At 32.7% G+C, this 18,409-nt stretch overlaps 1 protein-coding gene across 1 annotated transcript in view; it reads left to right on the top strand.

The window, feature by feature from the left end:
• The window catches only part of LOC142973488 (uncharacterized), a 39,391-nt gene extending 23,865 nt beyond the window's left edge, over positions 1–15,526 (top strand). Inside the window, exons 5-7 of the mRNA XM_076115224.1 lie at positions 1,022–1,171; positions 12,390–13,289; positions 14,180–15,526. Of these exons, the coding sequence (XP_075971339.1) occupies positions 1,022–1,171; positions 12,390–13,267 (1,028 nt within the window). The 3' untranslated portion in view covers positions 13,268–13,289; positions 14,180–15,526. The remainder of the gene's footprint in view (positions 1–1,021; positions 1,172–12,389; positions 13,290–14,179) is intronic.
• Positions 15,527–18,409: the final 2,883 nt, after the last annotated feature.

Genomic DNA, 18,409 nt, shown 5'->3' with positions numbered 1-18,409 from the left:
AACATTGGGTCGCTTATAGGAGAATTTTGACGATTCTTTTCATACACTATAACACTACCTATCACTTTATGTAACTGTCAACCTTTTGAATTATTTTGTGTGTATTTTAGTTAAATAAATTTATATCATAATCAGTTTTTATTTTATCACCTGCTTCTTCTGCACCTTGCTTGTTATATTCCACGAGGATAGCATGCATGTAATGCAATGCAAGCACCCAAAAGTGATGATATTATAATAATATGTGTATACTGTATAGTTTAATTTATTTAATAGACTGTCGCACTGACTGCATTGACTATAATATTCTGCTGCTCCATAAGCTTCAAAATCATTATCCTGAATAACAAATTCAATCAATTGAATTCTCTTATTCTTCCGACTTAAGTTACTAGTATCATTGTCTTACAGTGTCTCTGTACTATTTCAGATTACTTCGGTCATCGATTCAGAGGTCTTTTAAAAGGGCCTTTTAGAGGTCGATTCAGAGGCCCCTTCAAGGGTCGATTCTGGGGTTAACCTAACAATAAGTTCATACCAAACAAAGAACTACTAACATTATACTTCCCATGTGTAAACTAACAAATAATCTTACTTTATCTAACACCTTTGTCTTAAGAAATTAAGTGTCATAGGAGATAATTTAAGATTGCAGAACATAAACCATTTCTAGATTATTGAAATTTAGAAGCAAACCAATGATCGCAAAATTTATTGCTGGTTATTCGAATTAAACAGCTATATTACTTGTAAGTAGCTTAACTAATTTATGTTGACTTTGAGTCAGTGAAAACTCAAACTCAGTTTGTCTGCTTTGGCTGTCAGATTGGGTTATATAGAATTTAGGTCTCATTAACTGAAATATAACCTAAATAGCGTGTAAGAGAATGAAACCCCTAACTAAAAAGGACTTAATGGTCTCAAAGCACTAACATCTGCAATCAAAGCCAGTTAGTCCTCACCACAACTTGTTCAAGCAGACTCACATACCATCACACTCAATTCCAACCACACTTTCCAGCCACACCTGCAGTATACGGGCCCCCGCCCACCACACACTTGGAGTACGGGCCCCCTACGGCCTATGGGGCCCCTACAGCTGCGGCCCACTTCACTGCACCATCGGTACCGACTGGATACGCTTCACACAAGTACCCCGCGCAATTTGACGGTAAGTTCATATAAACTTTTCTTTTAGCAGTGATAGAAAAATATACTTTTCTGTCACTTTTACAGCCGCGGTTTTAGTGCGAATTCAAGTACAACATACTTAGTATAGTTTCAATAAGAGCTTTGAAAGCTTTCTGATGCTTTATGATTATGTTAGCTTACGTATATTGTTACGCTTTTCTAGTAGAATATACGTTCACTACAAAGAAACGCATCACTAAAAGGCTTACTCAAAACGTGTCCTAAAACAGAGATCAAAAATTCATTTACATAATTTAGACAGTATGTAACAAAAAACAACAAGATAAAAAATACCGCAAAACTAGCGCCACAGTAAGTACAAAAAAACTGGTCATAAGCCAGGTCAAACGCCTACTTACAACTAGAAACAGATAAAAAAAATATGAAAAAACATGTTTAACATTGCATAACAAATCTAACATGTTATAAAGCGCAAAAGTTGTTATGTAAACATTCTTAGTGATTCAGAAAAAAGGAAGCCAGGAAATAAATTCAATTAGACGATTACAAATCATGCGACTGTTTGAAATGGGAATGAAAGAACAGAGACAATATAATAGATAGCAGAATATAATGAGAGTTCATGCGATTTTACCTTTGATTTGATGTTTTGTTGAACTTCGACTGCTGTTTTAGTAAATTTACTGTGCATTGTGCAATAAGCTACTAAAAAACTAAAAGACGCAATTAATTGATGCGTCACCCAAAAATTGCATACCGTATGTCTGCCAAATAGGTGAGAAGTACAGCTTTATTGTTTAAATGTTTAAAAAACATTTTTATGTTTGCCGTGCCATTTATTGTCCGAAATAGATTGAGGAGAATCTGTAACAAAATGTTTTTAGTGACATCATGACATGATACAAATGTATAAGAAATTCATTATTAAAGTAACATTCTCAACTACGAAAGCTATAATCCATTCGTAAGCACAAACTGAAATATTGCAATTTGTTAAATTTTATTATTAAATTATTTTTTTCGAATTCATCTGGATCAAATGTGAACTGAGCTTACCGGTCGTCATGGGGCCAATCTCCGGCTTGCACCGGCGGTCTTACTTATATAAAACCATACTCCGGACGTACATTAACGCCGAATAAAAAATACTCTAAAAAACAGTACTCTCGGAAGTTACATTAAGCTGATAAACCGCAACTCATGGACATTCTAATAATCACATTTTGAAAAACATTATATAATTTGAAATAACCATTACGAAAACCGATCGATCATATTTGTACAAAAATAACAAAAGTCGAACGCATGTATTATATTCAACCTATTGCGCAATGGGGGTCACAAGTTCGCGGCACCGGAACTGAACCGGTTATGAAACAGTGCATCTTCCTACTTACACAACAACAGGAGAATTTAATTGTGAGAGACTGATTACAGTTGTTTGTTCGTATTAGATTGAATTAAGCGTAACGTGTCATTGTTCTAGGATTTTGATTTAATAATACTTTAGGTTCTTATCAAGATTTGTTGTCTGTTTCCTTAGTAAAAGTAACAAAATTTTATTGTGTTAGCTCAAAAATTCCTGCAAGTATACAGAGTTGGAATAGTTTAATTATTTTTTTCGATTTGTCAACATCGCAATTGAAAATACGAATTATGTTGGATGTAGTTTTTTTTGCGATACATACGACATATATGTTAAGGCTTGACATACCTAATTCCTAAGTTATGTCAAGGTAGCCATATAAAATTAATAATTTTCAGCTAAACCGACTCAAAAGACCAATTAACGAAGAATATTAGAATTAAATGTTTATTATAATATTATCATCGTAAAACTTACAAAATATGGATGTTAATATTTATTAAGTTGGGTTATTTTAAGTCACGTACATGCGTGTTTTCATACTAAATGAATAATGTACGTATTTCAATTTGTGGCATTTATGAACATACGTATACACTTACTTAATAAACGAACGTAAATTACTTTTATCATTCGAAATACATGCAAATATATTAGACTTAAAACGACTTGTCGGATGATCTGTTCAGTAGGAATTACAGCAAATTTATTAAAAACATGTGACAATATTGTACTTGATAAGCTAATTGATACTTATTCGGAAGTGCGTGTATCTGGCCATGAGACTCTATCTAATTGAGATAAAGTAAAAGTAAAGCACTCTTACAATGTGACGTAAATAACCTCACTTCTTTGTATTTTTCTTTTTAAATATATATATATATATACGCGGGGAAACGGCAGAACATTATGTACGTACTAAAATTGTAACATCCTTTTAACAATTTTCTGACAAATAAATGATTTATTATTATGTGATCACTCTCGAGAGTCTGTATTTCAGTATATAAGGAATTTCGATTAACACAATCGACTTCGTATAAGATTATGTTAAAACTGATTAAATATAAATAGCTGCAGTAAACAATGCTCACGAACCAATAAACACCTGTTATCAACGCTTAGTGCTCAAATTCAGGTTGTTACGTAAAACCTAAAGTTTATTTCCTAGATTCATTGTTGCGCAACATTGACATTTAGGAACTAGGTTGAAAAACATTCTACAGTTTAATATAGTGCTTAAAAACTTCATTAAATCTTCCGAATTTGATGCAAATAATATATTAATATAAATCCGGAAACTATATTATTAACTTTCTAGATGATGTTTTTGATGCAACACACAAAATTCATCTAAGATTTACGGTGTTTTTGTACCACTGCTATTCTTCTTGGCACATCTATGTAGTTATTTTTCAATAAGTTGATACATTGGTTTGTTACAACATAATAATAATAATATATGCTAGTTTTCAAATAACAATATTATTTGTGAAAAATCAACATTAATTTGTTGTGTGTTTTTTTGTTGATAAAGCATGGGTTATCCGTTATATCTGCTTTATCATTTTATTTATCAATATTATATTATTATTATAATTTAGTAAATAATATTATTATTCGGTTATAAGTACTACTATAGAGTGTAGGTAGGTACAGTTTGTGGCGACAGAAAAACGGGGTTTTTAATACACTCACATACATAACTGTCTTACTTTCCTTGTTTTGTTGGAATTATTTGAAATTTTTGATATCAGTAAACTTTAGTTTCGGTCTGAGGTTTTTCCTGTGACTTTAGGAAAATCGATTATAAAATTCCCCAACAATTTAATTGCAGAACTAATGTCTCTTACTTAGGTACATTCTAAATAGTAGCATGTTCAAATACTTCTTCGGTAATCTTTCTGTTGGCAAAATTAAAGTGGACATTGTCATCACGCTTGTTAAACGAATATTAACAAGATTGAACGAGATCAGACTGTTGTCGATTAAATTGTCTCTATGTCTATTAGGAATAAAAACCCGGCACAAATTGCTTAAACGTTTTATGCAGTAGCTTGAATAACATTTATTTTTTATATTTTTGTAAAAAAAGTATTTAGATAAATGCACTGAAGATTAACTTCTCTTTCGAAACCAATATAATAAAGTGGCTTGAACATAAATTTACATTACTTAATACTTAAAAAGTACCTATTAGATAACTAAGAGTAATAAATAATAAATGTGCTATGGTCATATTGGTTATACATTCAGATATTTACGATAGCAACTTACGCAACGACAACATGAATCATATTGGGAAGGTTAAAAAGGTCACATCGTGTTTGAGAACACTTTTCCTTTTGGCATCATCAACAACATACTTATTTAAATACAATAGGTTTTTACAATAACACAAAATCTGTATGCTTTAGCAGAATTACGATTTAGGTCAAGTTAAGGCCCAAAGATGGTTGACATGTCGTTAAATTTAGACATTAAAATATTATGAACCTGATGTCTCATGAAGTCATAAAGGACAGCTATTATTAGAAATATTACTGAATATGAATAAGATACCACCCACTACGCTACAGGCATAAAACAAAATTTAAGTACAGCAACAGAATATGGTTCATCCTTAAAATAATATAACCTTTTCAAAACTTACAACTAATATCAATCAATTTTAAACTGTAATCCAAAGAACGTAATGAACAAAAATGATTTAAATCATTAATTTGATAATCGGCAATCACGATGATAGATTATATCTTCATTGTCACAGTTACTTCACACGCAGTCATTTTGTCAGACATTTACTTTGATCATAAGAGTATTCATCGTAGCGTTTCACTCCGCGACGACGGTATCGATAGTAAAAGTTCTGTACACACTATTGTTAACTTTTTGCTGAGTTTGACTTGTTTTTATGCAAGTCAGTACACAACAACTAGACAGAACAATAATAAAGAATGATCTACGTCTTACGTATCATATAAAATATTATTTTGTTCAAAATATGTATCGCAATTACTTTATTACACTCATCGATGAAGGTTTACTTAACTAGACCGTTAATATATGTATTTCTAAAATCAAATTTTGTGTTTTCAGAAATGATAGCGTTGTCATCTGTTGTAGCAGGCATTAATGAAGAGCCGATGCCTATACCGTCAGGCGAGCTATTGTATCGCTATTATGACCTAGTGAATGAATTGTGATGGTAAGAGCTTGTGTACTGTCTTCTTGCCTGATGGCCCTTTTTACTCTTTCGAAAGCTTCATTACGCTTCACATTGATTGTAGTTTTAAAATCTTCAATTTTTAGATTTCATTCTACTTTTTTTTAACATGAATTTTCTTTTAGTTTGATCAACAATCAATGCTACTCTTTCGAAGTGTTTTCCAAAGTTATTTTGATTGTAGTAATGCTGTATAAAATAGCAATCACCCTTCGTGTTTGCTGAGCTATTGTTTATTTTTATTGTCTTCTCGCACACACATTTCCTCTTTAAGCACTTTTCTTATGCAGAACAGATTTCCTTCTCCCAAAGTGTTCTGCGAAATATATTATAAACTTCAACATATTAGTGCTTTGATTTATAAGTTTACGCGTTGCAAATGCTTTATCTTTCACTATAATGTGACTAATCCTATAAGGAATCGATATTTATGGATTACTATTAATATCCGTTTACTCATTTTGATTTAAAATTGATGTCATAGAATCTGTGTCACTCGTACTTCTTGGTAGATTACCAAATATATGAGTCGTACCGTTTTCATACCTAAAAACCGCAGCGCAGTCTTCCCCTCATTTACATAATACTTTCCCTTTTTGACGGAAATAGACGTTTGACATGTCGAAATAACTCAAAACAATTGACTGACAAATAACTAGTATGTCATTTTGTAATATGCTAGATAATTTTCGGTTGGCAAACGGATGTCTTTGGATTGCAATATAATTTGAGTCAAAACAATATAAAAATGTTGCATTAGGAACTTCAATTGAAATGTACAATTCCCATACTTAGTCTACATCGGTATCTTGATTGATTTATGTAACCTTCCAATTACGACAAATCACAATATTTGGAAATTTGGTTGTAGGAAAAACAAAAATTGTTACTGTTTATAATGTCACTCAAGTCGCTGTAATTTAATTTGGTCGACCCTTGCTATTCAACAAATTATTGATATTTTTTCGAGCGTGTCTTTACAAAACACTTTTTTAACACAGGTTACAGTGCCACTGCATCTTTTATCCGTATCTGATGACCTGGATATGTTAGTATTTCTAAATTAAGTAACGAGAGACCTATTTAGAAATCTTTTAACAATGATCAGGGAAGTGCAGTTGCAATTATGTGCAATATTTCGTAACATTTAAGGAAGGTGTATCCACAATTACGGCAGTCGTTGAGATTTAGTAAACCGCGCCTTTGAGCCTTCTAGTGAAAGTGTATTATGTCACGGATCCAGCCGGTCCGGTTGTGAATGTAGTGTTGTCATATGATACATATGCTCTGACTCGAGTTATATTAGATCCTTCATGCTACGTAAGTTAGTTGTTGCAACTGAGGGAAATGATAGATGAGTACGACAAATCCATGTCGTAGTGACGTTAGTACATAGTGTAATATTATGCAAGCGTGAATTAATATTTCATATAGATTTCCCCTACATATGAAATTAATAGGACCAAAATGAAACTTTAAAATCTTGAATCTAACATTTTTTTAACCCTATCGTAATTATAGTTTATTCTATTTTGTATTAAATTATTTTTTATAAATATATAAGTAATAGCTAGTTCTCTCACAAGAATTCGTTAATGACATAATTAAAAACTAACAAACACAAACTTGTGAGTATACTCATAAAATTTCTTCAATAAAAACAAAATAAAATTAAGTAATCAAATTTTCTACGTAACATTACATAACGCCTTTCAAACTGCATCAATTTAACGTCTAAAACTTAAGCTGTACTCGTTTAAGTCAGTTTAGCGCCTAAACAACTTATGTAACAGAAGCAAAGAAAAACATATCTAAAGTATCAAGTAAGTATTTCGTCTCACTGCTGCGTTCTAGACAACGTTTTATGAGGTCTCGAAGAATGAGAAGATTGGAACCTATAGCCTCTTAATCGCAAGACAGATGCTTAAGCCATTTGCCTACCAACGCAGAAATTTTCATTAGGCAACAAAAAATTAAAAAAGAACGCAACAGTGTAAGGTCTTAAAAGATAATTATTCTATTAGGTGTCGGTACTGTTGAAACGACTAATATCGGTAATAACGAAACAAATGGTCTTGCATGAGTAGATTAGTGGTACAAACGAAGCATTCATATGTATAAGAAAGAAGTTTGACGCACTGAAGGTAATAGCCATGTAGGAGTTACACAAGTTACTTTGGAACAAGAAGGTTTCGAAGTAAAAACATTGAAACTTTTTCAATAGACATTGTATTATTGCCTAAAGAGACAGAATGGTTGGTGGTTAAAATTACTACATCATTCTGTGGGTCTAGTATTCAATACCTAAAAGAAATATTATGTTCCTACGACTGTTTGAATACATTATGCATTTATCTTTAAAATTATTTGTACCTAATTCAAGTCTTATTACAAAACAAATTAAAAGCGACAAAAGCAATTACCTACTTTAATTGGCACCAGATAATCAAAGTCGTTTCTCCTAAACACGCACTATTAGTATAAATGTTATAGCTGGTAGTATTTCCTTGAGTCAGTGACCCTACGAGTCACGGGCACTTGATTTCAAGACCGACACCGCAGAACTAGACCTGCTACATTCTGCGGCTTTCAACTTACACCATGTAGGGCTTGACATTTTACTATAATACGTCGAAGCAAAATCATCACTTTCATTAAGAAAGTTGCGTAATTGAAGAATGACATTTTACATATTGGAGACATGTTTTTCTGAAGTTCCACAGTTTAATTTACTTCTTCGCCCTGTTCACCTATAGGTGTTGTTGTAATTGTAAATTCTGTGCAATTCAGTCTATAAATATTAACGATGTAAACGCGAGTCTGAATTGCATTTTCTAAATATTTTTTCTGCCTTTCCTTATATACTGCCACTTGTTCGTTATCTGCTTAATGATATAGGTACCTAAATAATTATATTACACACGTCCATCACGCCTATATTTTCGCTTTTCTATGGCGTTACCCTTACTATTACTTTTATCTTCTAAGATTTATCAGTTCAGTTTTCTACACTCGTATAGTCATAATAATATTCAAGCTAACATTATATTTGAATTAATGATCTTTGAAATTAATACCAGCAGTCACCTGTGCTGTAATACATTCATTCGGTTCATGTTTATTCATAGCGTTAACTCGCAGTGCAAGTGAAAACTATGCAAATATCTCTATTGTATTTATTTACTCTAAAGCAAACATAATTACTTTGTTTACTTAATAAATTGTTTTTAGTGAGAGTTAATTTGCAAGTTTTTAGCTATTTTTGTCAACATTTAATTATATTTGTGTTATGAAATTGCGTGATAAAACTAGGAGTTGTGAGATGCAATTTATGATAGTTAGTTTATAACTATATGAAATTACGTAAGGTGAATGGGCTTCAGAGTTCATAGACACATTTACAAAGTATAATCATCTACCATTATTACAGTCTCCCATCTTCTATGGCCACATAAAGGTTTACAAGAAAAGTGTATGTTTCGCCACGTACCATTACTGGTCACTCCATTTTGATTGATTGATCACATGAACGTGCTATCTTTCACTGTTTGCTAACGTCTACTTTAGTATGATGACCGTAATAGGGACAGATATTGCATCGATACATTACACTTCTTTAGTGAGCAGAAAACATTGATTTCATATTCTAATGCAGTATTGTAACAGTCCATCACTAAGATGATTTCGTAAACATGTCGGTACTTTCAAATTCTTCTTACATAAGAATACTTAAGTGAATTAAAGGACTCTCATTTATTATTATAATGACATGCCTAACCACTTATTCCAAGTTATTATGAAAAATAAACTTACACTAAATGAGATGACCGCAGACTTATTAACTTAAGTATCGAGGAAGTTATTACATAAGATGCAGTGAAAGATGCGAGTCATATTGCAATCTGTCAATAAGTTGCAATTAAGAGGTTCAATTAGAATGATGGACACTTACACATTACGGCAACTATTGCAAGCAGAGAAATTAATTTAAATGTAAAAGTACGTAAAAAGATTCACTTGCAATCTTAAGTAGAGCGCTACATGCATAATTGTTTCGATTATTTGACTGTCAAATTATATCAATAATTACATCAGAAAATGAGGAACTACTTTTTATCGTTAATTTGTCAACTACGTCTCGAATTGCATCTGCCAAAGAAATGTTTTCACAGACGACTGTTACGGGCCACTCGTCAAACACAAAGAGTCTTTCTAAACACGTATTAAGTTCAATTCTTTAGGAAGTGCCATCATTGCGCAACGTACTTAGTGCATTGAAAATAACGATATTGTTAGCTTTGACATTTTACAACAATCACGATCTATTATTGCGTGATGTTCGGATGTACTGCATCCGTTATTAATATGTTATTATTGGTAACACTCACATGCATTATATTTATTTGAGGAAGTCTATGAAAGCAGTTTAAAGAATAGGAAGTTACGTGTGTGAAGGATAATTATAGATTTTCGTCATCAGTCAGTTTTCTAGACTTAAGTAATGCAACTAATATGTGGTTGTTATAACTTAACGGGTGTAATACTTGCTGCAAAGACGTGTGTACAGTTATGTATACTGTGGTCTTACTGACGTCATTTGTATGTTGTAAAGCAAACGGTTGACGTCAGGTTATTCGAGTCTTCGAACCCACGAGACTTTCTTGTGGCTCTAAAAATTTTAACAAGTTGTAGCAGAATCTTTGTAAAAAGCCCATAGTCTGTTATTATTTTGTATACAGATTTTATTTAATATTTATCCTGAGTTATAGGCCATCGATTAATAATATAATCTGTTAAATATGCATTAGAAAGTGAAAAAAATAATAGGATTGTTAATCAATAGCTTCCGATTTCGTTAAACCGCGTTTCATCGTTTGTGCGTAACAAAATATGTTCAGCGAACAATATTTTTTTTCGCTGGATATATTTTGTTATAAACGTTAACTTTAAGATTTTTTTAAACTAAGTACCATTAATTTTACACGACATAACGAGTTGATTTATAAATGGGTGAAGCAATATTGGCTCATGATAAATTTGACCGATTACTTACAGATGAGGTGGCTCCTCTCTTCGAATAAGACAACTATGTGTTAGAATTAATATTTATTATTAAGTTCTTGTCGAGCTGGTTGCTTGGATAAAATACAAAAATTAAATAGTTTTAAATTGCAGCTCTCAATTTAGTAATTACAGTGTTTTGCTTACAGTCTGTATTAGATTTTGATCATAAATGTGCACGGTATGTTGATATCCAAATTAAAATCCGACTGTAATATGAAATGTTCTAGAACTGTCACTTTCTCTAACCGGTTTCTTCACGATCTACATTATTGTGCTTATAAATACTTTCATATCTATAAACAACATTCCTCTAATTGTATTATTGTCAATATGTTCTAAAAAGACAATGATTTTTAATTCTATCGACAAAGGCGATCATTCAAACAGAGAACAGTTTTACTGACTAAGTATAAGTAAGTCATGTTATTTCAAAGAACTTAGTAATTAATTGTCAAGTCTCAATTGTTGAACAAAACCTAACAAATAAATCTTTAGACTTTTCTGTATATCTCTATGCGTGCAAACAAAACAAATAGCAATATTTTTATTAATACCAAACACGCGACATTTTCGTCTCCCACGCTACCGCATCCAATCGATTGTCGGTTAAACTGTACTCTAGTAAACATGCTAACACGCACAATCTGATATATATCTTAAGTTATATTTGTCTCAAATTACTGACAGAATTGTTGTGTTAACTCATATTGATCATAAATAAAATTAAGTAGCGTTTTGGTCATTTTTAGAAAATAAGACAAACAAACAAATCTTACTTAGCAAAAATCTTTACTTGACTTCAAGTTATACAAATATTCTAACGAATACACTTATACGAATATTACTCTATTCGATCTACATATTAAGCTGACTTGCACCTCTTTTTCCTTAATTTTATCAATACTCAATTTACAAAATTCAAATCTTTCTCTTATAAATCACAATCAAGATAAACTCTCAAACTCTGCAATATTCTTTAATTCCCAATTCAAATAAGTCTTAAAACCTTATCTATATTTTTCGGCCAATGACTATGATCTTAGCAGATCATGACTGACACTTTTTAAATAATTCAACACTTTATTATAGGACACTACGGATTCAAACCATCTCCTCCGGACCACGTTTACAACCGTTTAGGTACAATGTAGCTCGTGACATAACGTCAACGTAGTGACGTAATTATGTAGCGTAGCATAAGTATGATCGTAAACTTAGATAAACGTAGCTTTAAGTATTTAAGTAGAGTACACAATGTAGACCATTATGGCTGTGCTTTTATCGTTATGATCTTAGAAATGAATGAAAGTAATATGATGTTGTTGAATGTTTTGGCCATAAACACGACACAAAATCACTGATTTCTCTAAAGACAAGAACTTTGCACTCAAGGTAACGTTAGTGGAAAATATGTAAATAATTTATCATCCAATAAATATGAAAGCTTTCTAAGTTCGCATCGACAAAAACACAGCCTACATGAAGTCTCAGAGTATAATATTAATATAGAACAGCACATCATTACCATTCACATCACAACTAACATGACTCCACCTAAGACCGAGACAATTTTTGAGACAGGACGGGGTAAACTGAACGGCGTACACGCCGGACTAGTCTTTCTGACACCCCTGGGCGAAGAAGCTGAGACCTTGGACACCGCACACTCAGGCCACACACCCTTAGAACCTCCTCCTTCAATTCTCCACACAGTGTACAGTGCTATCAAGAACGCATTCTCATCCACTGCTCCTTCAATGACCGCTCCGGCACCAGCTCATACCGCTCCTTCCACATCATACGGTGTTCCCGCGCCATCATATGGTGCACCTCCTCCAGCCTACGGTCCACCTTCCGCGTCCTATGGTGTCCCAGCTCCTTCTTACACGGCTCCAGCTCAAGTCGAAGCCTCCTACCAACCACCTCCACCTCCTCAACCCGTCCCTAACTTCAAGCCCATGTCGTGGGGCGCCGTCGATTCGTACGGACAACCAGCTGCAGTTGACACCTACCCAGACTTTGATCCCAGAAACCCCTCCGCACCTGTCCAATCCTACGATTACGCATCAGCAAAACGTGCAGTCGTTCCTACGACCCATTATGTAAAAACGGGTCTGACTCCCGAAAAAATACAAAAAATCAGAACCAATTTGAAAAAGGTTACAGATTATTTAAATGAACATAAAAGGTCCTCAGAAGATTTTAAGCTTACTGACCTAGATACCTACAAAAGTATGCTGGAGAAAGGCCAGATTCCCTTCCTTCCTACTCCCGTAGTTTCTGATAATGAAATTGGCGTGCTCCCCGCCGAAGTCCTCGACCCCTTGACCACAACAACAAGCACTACCACGACCACGACTACGACAACAGAAAAGCCAAAGACAACCACCGAAAACGAACAAAACAGAAGAAAAGACGTGAAATACTATCTACGCGGCAACAAGATCGTTCAAGTCTGATACATTTTATGACTGACTAAAGGTATGTGACTATGACTGACGACTCTGTTAACTATCCTGTGTTCTGTAGAACTCTTCACTCACTTTAGTAGTGATTCTTCGAAGTTTTCTATGGAATGTTAACAAGACTGTAAAGACTACAAGACTAAACTTCTACAATTCTACATTACCTACTCAAACTTACACAATTCTTTGTATCTATGCATGTATTTATATTAATATAACTATTACTTACATTAGTCAATATCTGTTAAAAGCGATTTTTACTAAAAACCTTTCAATAAAATTACATCACGAAAGCTTTTTTAACTGAGTGAAAAAGTTACTAGTCAAAAAATATCCATGTCAGCGTTTTCAAAAGGTAATGAAATGATGAATGATTTAAATCGCGTTGCCTTGGGAGCAAAGGCTAGTCATACTAGAAAGCTCAGCCGATTAAACACAGGTGATGTATAATAAATCACTTTAAGCCAGTCTTTTGACAGATATTGAAGTAGTCATCATGTAGAAAGTAGATATTAGGCACAAATAAGTAGTTAATATAGCATTCTGTATGATATTGTAGCGCGAAATCCCGACTTAAATTACTAGCGTTTCTTGCTTGCCTCTTGTTTCTAGCATATAAATTATTACTTAATTGGTACCCATTTCTTATGACTACATTATATTCAACTATTTGTTTATTATTTTTAAAGCACCCTCATGTTTTATTACAATCTTTTCTCATCCTAAGCACACATTTTAAGTCCATTTTTATTTATTCTTGAACTTTTCTATTATATCTTCAGTAAAACAACAATACTACTCGTATTTAATACACAGTTCATTTAAAAAATATTTTTTAGCTAGAAACGCTAGTCTGAAGCACAAAGCTTAAACAAACACTAATATATTATTATTTTCTGATTGCAGAGATTCCTGTCGAGCACACGTTGCTCCATGCCGAAGAGTTGCAGCATTATTACCACCATTAATTTATATATTTATTAATCGGTGACGATTCCTTTACAGTTTGATATTTTTTTTACTTTTTTTACTCTAACTTTTTAGGCCAGAAAAGGTTTTGGTAATGTTGCAATGGGTCTCGAAGACTGCCTTGAAACTAATAGAAATAAATTCCTAAAATAAATCATAAAATTCTAAAAGAAGGAAATAAGAAATAATGTTAAAAGATACCAAATAAACATAATTGTAAATTAATTTGAATAAGATGAATCCAATTCGATTACCAACAATGAAATGTATTACTATAACAAACAGTACTTATTTACTAAACCTGTATGATTGTTAATACTAAGAAGTAACCCATACGAATTATTTTTACATTGATACAAACTCGATGCTATGATTTCAGATATAAGTAAATGATGTACCAAAATTCGTTATTGTATGCCCAATTCATTCATTCATTTCACTGTTCATAATTTGTCACTTCAAATTATATGTGGAGATTTACCGACTATTTGACAAAGCCGTCTATCCGGCCGCTTTAGTAGTCGGCAACAAGTCGGTATAATTCGACTGAGACTGCCGACTGTCCAGCTTATTACTTTGTATACGATTCTGTATCAAATGTATATATAAATAATGCAGCATTACATTTTCAGGTTTATGCTATAAAGATTAGTTTTGACGTGAAATAGTCGGCACATCTCTTATTAAGTTATGCATCATTAACATTTATTTTGAGATTTATCACATCATTAAATCAATATTTTGCTAATTCACACTAAGAATATTTAACACATTAACCACGGCAGATTGTCATTTTTTTCAACATGGGAACGATGCTCCTTCATTTATTATTCATAATTGTCATTTTGTATCAACTATTATTGTCATGTTTTCACAGTCACTTGGAATTCACAAGTCATAAGCGAAATGAACATGAAACGACGACTCTATCGTATATCTAATGTTTAATAGAAAAAACTATCATATAGTTATTCATTGAAATATTTCATATTAATTTCAACAAATTATTGAGTTAAATAATGTCATCAATGTAAAATGTATTCGTAAACAGCCTATTCTAAGTATTTTACATGGAGCGATTAAATCCCAGTATTAAGTGTAGAAACGAATCGACGAAATGTACTTTTGTACTATTATTTATTAAGATTAAACGAATTGGTGTTTATAATGATAACGTAGTGTTGTAGAAATATTGTGTAAATAATGCTCAAATAAGTAAATTTATTTATAATTTTTCTATGTAATATACTATTTTTGTAAATAAACTATGAGGGATGTGTGTAATGCTTTGTTTTTTTAAACCTGTCTTATGCTCCTGTTAAGGACATCTCAACAGAAATAAATTAAAGAAAAATGCAGAGATATCAACATAATAAAAAATGTGTGTCTGTTTTTTTTACCTGATGATACCAGTGCAGTAACTGTGTTAGGTAATAATACTAAAAATGAAATTCGAAGTATATAGATACTGAAAATTATAATATTATGTGCCTCTGCTACATTGAGAAATGGTGGTGCGATCGGTAGAGTACCCTACTGCTAATCATGAAGTCTTGGGTTCAAATCCCGGGTAATATTGATGTTTCCTTATATATCTTAAAATATTAAGAGTAGCCCGCAGTTTGGTAACGTGCCTGTGGTATATGGCCATAGGCGTATAAATGCGACTAGTATTGCTAAGGCAAAACGTGAGTGTATTCTATACACTTCTAGACGACAGAACAGGTGTGATAGTGGGTGTCTTTACGACCTAATTCAAAGTATCTAGGTACTGAAAAGCTTTCGCTGATAATTGAAGCAGAGCTATGAAGTTATTAATGTAATGGCCCGCTTGCTTCATCAGTGTTCATTAGCAGCAGGTACGATATCTCCAAAACTAAAATACGAATTAGTACACGTGGCTTTCATGTTCAAAAATGATTGGGTTAAATAATTTATCAGGGCTCACTTATATGGACTGTGAAACATCACAATCACGGTGTGAATTTATATTATTTTTTGCAACGCCTTGTGTAAATTGACGAGCAATACGTCCGATCCATCTTAGCCGTTTTAGCTTGAAATATAAGAAGGCGTTTTGGATTATTTAGTAAAATTCTACTCTGTTATAACAGCCTATTGAAAGATGTTCGAATTTATATGCGATTCTAAAGCATTGGCTTAATTCGACAGTGATATTAATGTTCGTTTGATAGGCTGAGGCTAAAATTATTTGAAATAATCACTCAAACATAGCTAAATTCAAAGTAGAGGCAAAATTAACAGATGGTTTTAATCGAAAAGGAACCATTATGGGACCAGAAGGTGGTATTGGCCGTTTGATGGTGAAGTTTAGCGATATTACGGTCCCTATTTCCTTGCAATACATTAAATCAGTTTGTCTTACAAAAAGAACTCGATAGGACAAGTTTTTCAACAAGGAAGCCGACAATCACCGACCACAGAAACAGCATGACCAGTAATAAATACATACATTCACTTCACTATTATTACCCAATCGAATAGGAAGCCAGATCATTTATCTAACGTTAATACATGGGAGAAAACAATTTCCTATAGCGACTACCTGCCGAGTAACTAGCAAATACCGGACGACTTGTGCTATCTGGACAATCTCGCGTTTTAGTTAACTACTCATTAAGATCATTAGGTGAATAGTATCCTTATAAGATACGTATCAAATATCGTGTTGACAGTGTGACACGGAACTTGGATGGAGAATCATGGTAATTTGAATGAGCAGCATCTACGTTTTGATATGAAAGCAGGAATGGAGGCTTTAGCAGTTAAATATTTTACTGAAAAATACCTACGTTTTTTATGCAAGAGTATACCTACTATGACTATTTGTTGTAACATGATGGTAAGATGTTTTTCTATTTTAATAATTAATTGCATCTTAAAGATCAATATGCAAGAGTAGGTATACATTGACTTTTTGTTGTGACATGATAGTAAGAACATTTTTTTTATTTAAGTAATCATTAATTGTATCTTAAAGATCAATCTGCACATTTTAAAATAAATTAGTTGCTATATTCTAAAAGATAGGCGCTTGTATCTTCCACAACACTTTACAATAATAAATTCACTAGAACTTGACTATGAATAAAATCATCTGAAAAATATATTTCACCCCTTCTAATGGTTTCTAATAGGATGAATGAAAGTTAATAGGTATAATAGCACTATAGCACCTTCAAGCTACGTTTAAAGTCAATCAACGATTAAACGGAAGCGGAATACGACAGAAATAAAAGCCTAAGTTTACATAAGACACCCGGAAGATGGCGTTGTACCGTCGCGTCGGGCTTCGGCGCTCGCTTTCGGATTGATTGATAGGTGTGACCGTAATTAAGGTACGGTGACCGCAGGGTTATCTGTTTACCTCGCCATGTGTGATTGATTACTTCAACTGCCAAGACTTTAAAAGCAATAGGTAGAAATCGACCAACTGTACGCACAAGAAAATATAGTTTGAACCGCATATAATGAAACAATATGAAAACTTGCGAAAGAAAAATATTTTAGCAACATAAATAATTTAAAAAACAAAAGTGAACGATAAATACTTAACTAGAATAACTAGATGAAATTAAGATAAGATTAAAGATTAAGATTATCTCATAATGGACAGTAAAGCAATAATTCGCTTCATTAAGAACGCGATAAAATGGCCGCCGCGCCGTCATCGGTCATCGGCGATGTTTTCCACTGCGTGCGCGCATGTCGGTGACTCTTTGAAAAAACTCACTCTCTAATACGCCACTGATATAATTTGTTAATACAAAGACAATGAACTCAACAGACTGTTTCGCTGGAGAAGTAAAACTGTTGTGAATTTGTATTATAAGTGTAAATTATCGATTCTCACATTTAGTATAGGCGAAACGATTTTAGAACTCTTCCGCTACCAAGACAATTAAAAACGTTTACTTTAATTAGAGTTTCTGTAAATCTTATGAAATAAATGTCATCAATAAAATAAAAACATTAATAATAATCCACACATTATTTATTTATTCCTGATAGAATAAATAATGTGTGGATTATTATTAATGTTTTCTATCAGGAATAAATAAATAAACCAATCAGATGCGATCGCATCATATAAATTATGTTCATTTTTCATTTTGCGTAATAATCAGTATACGATATATCAACATG

The sequence above is a fragment of the Anticarsia gemmatalis genome, chromosome 6, assembly GCF_050436995.1.
Source record: "Anticarsia gemmatalis isolate Benzon Research Colony breed Stoneville strain chromosome 6, ilAntGemm2 primary, whole genome shotgun sequence".
Taxonomy (NCBI): domain Eukaryota; kingdom Metazoa; phylum Arthropoda; class Insecta; order Lepidoptera; family Erebidae; genus Anticarsia; species Anticarsia gemmatalis.
Note: the sequence above shows the minus strand (reverse complement) of the source record. Positions and strands in the feature narration are given on the sequence as shown.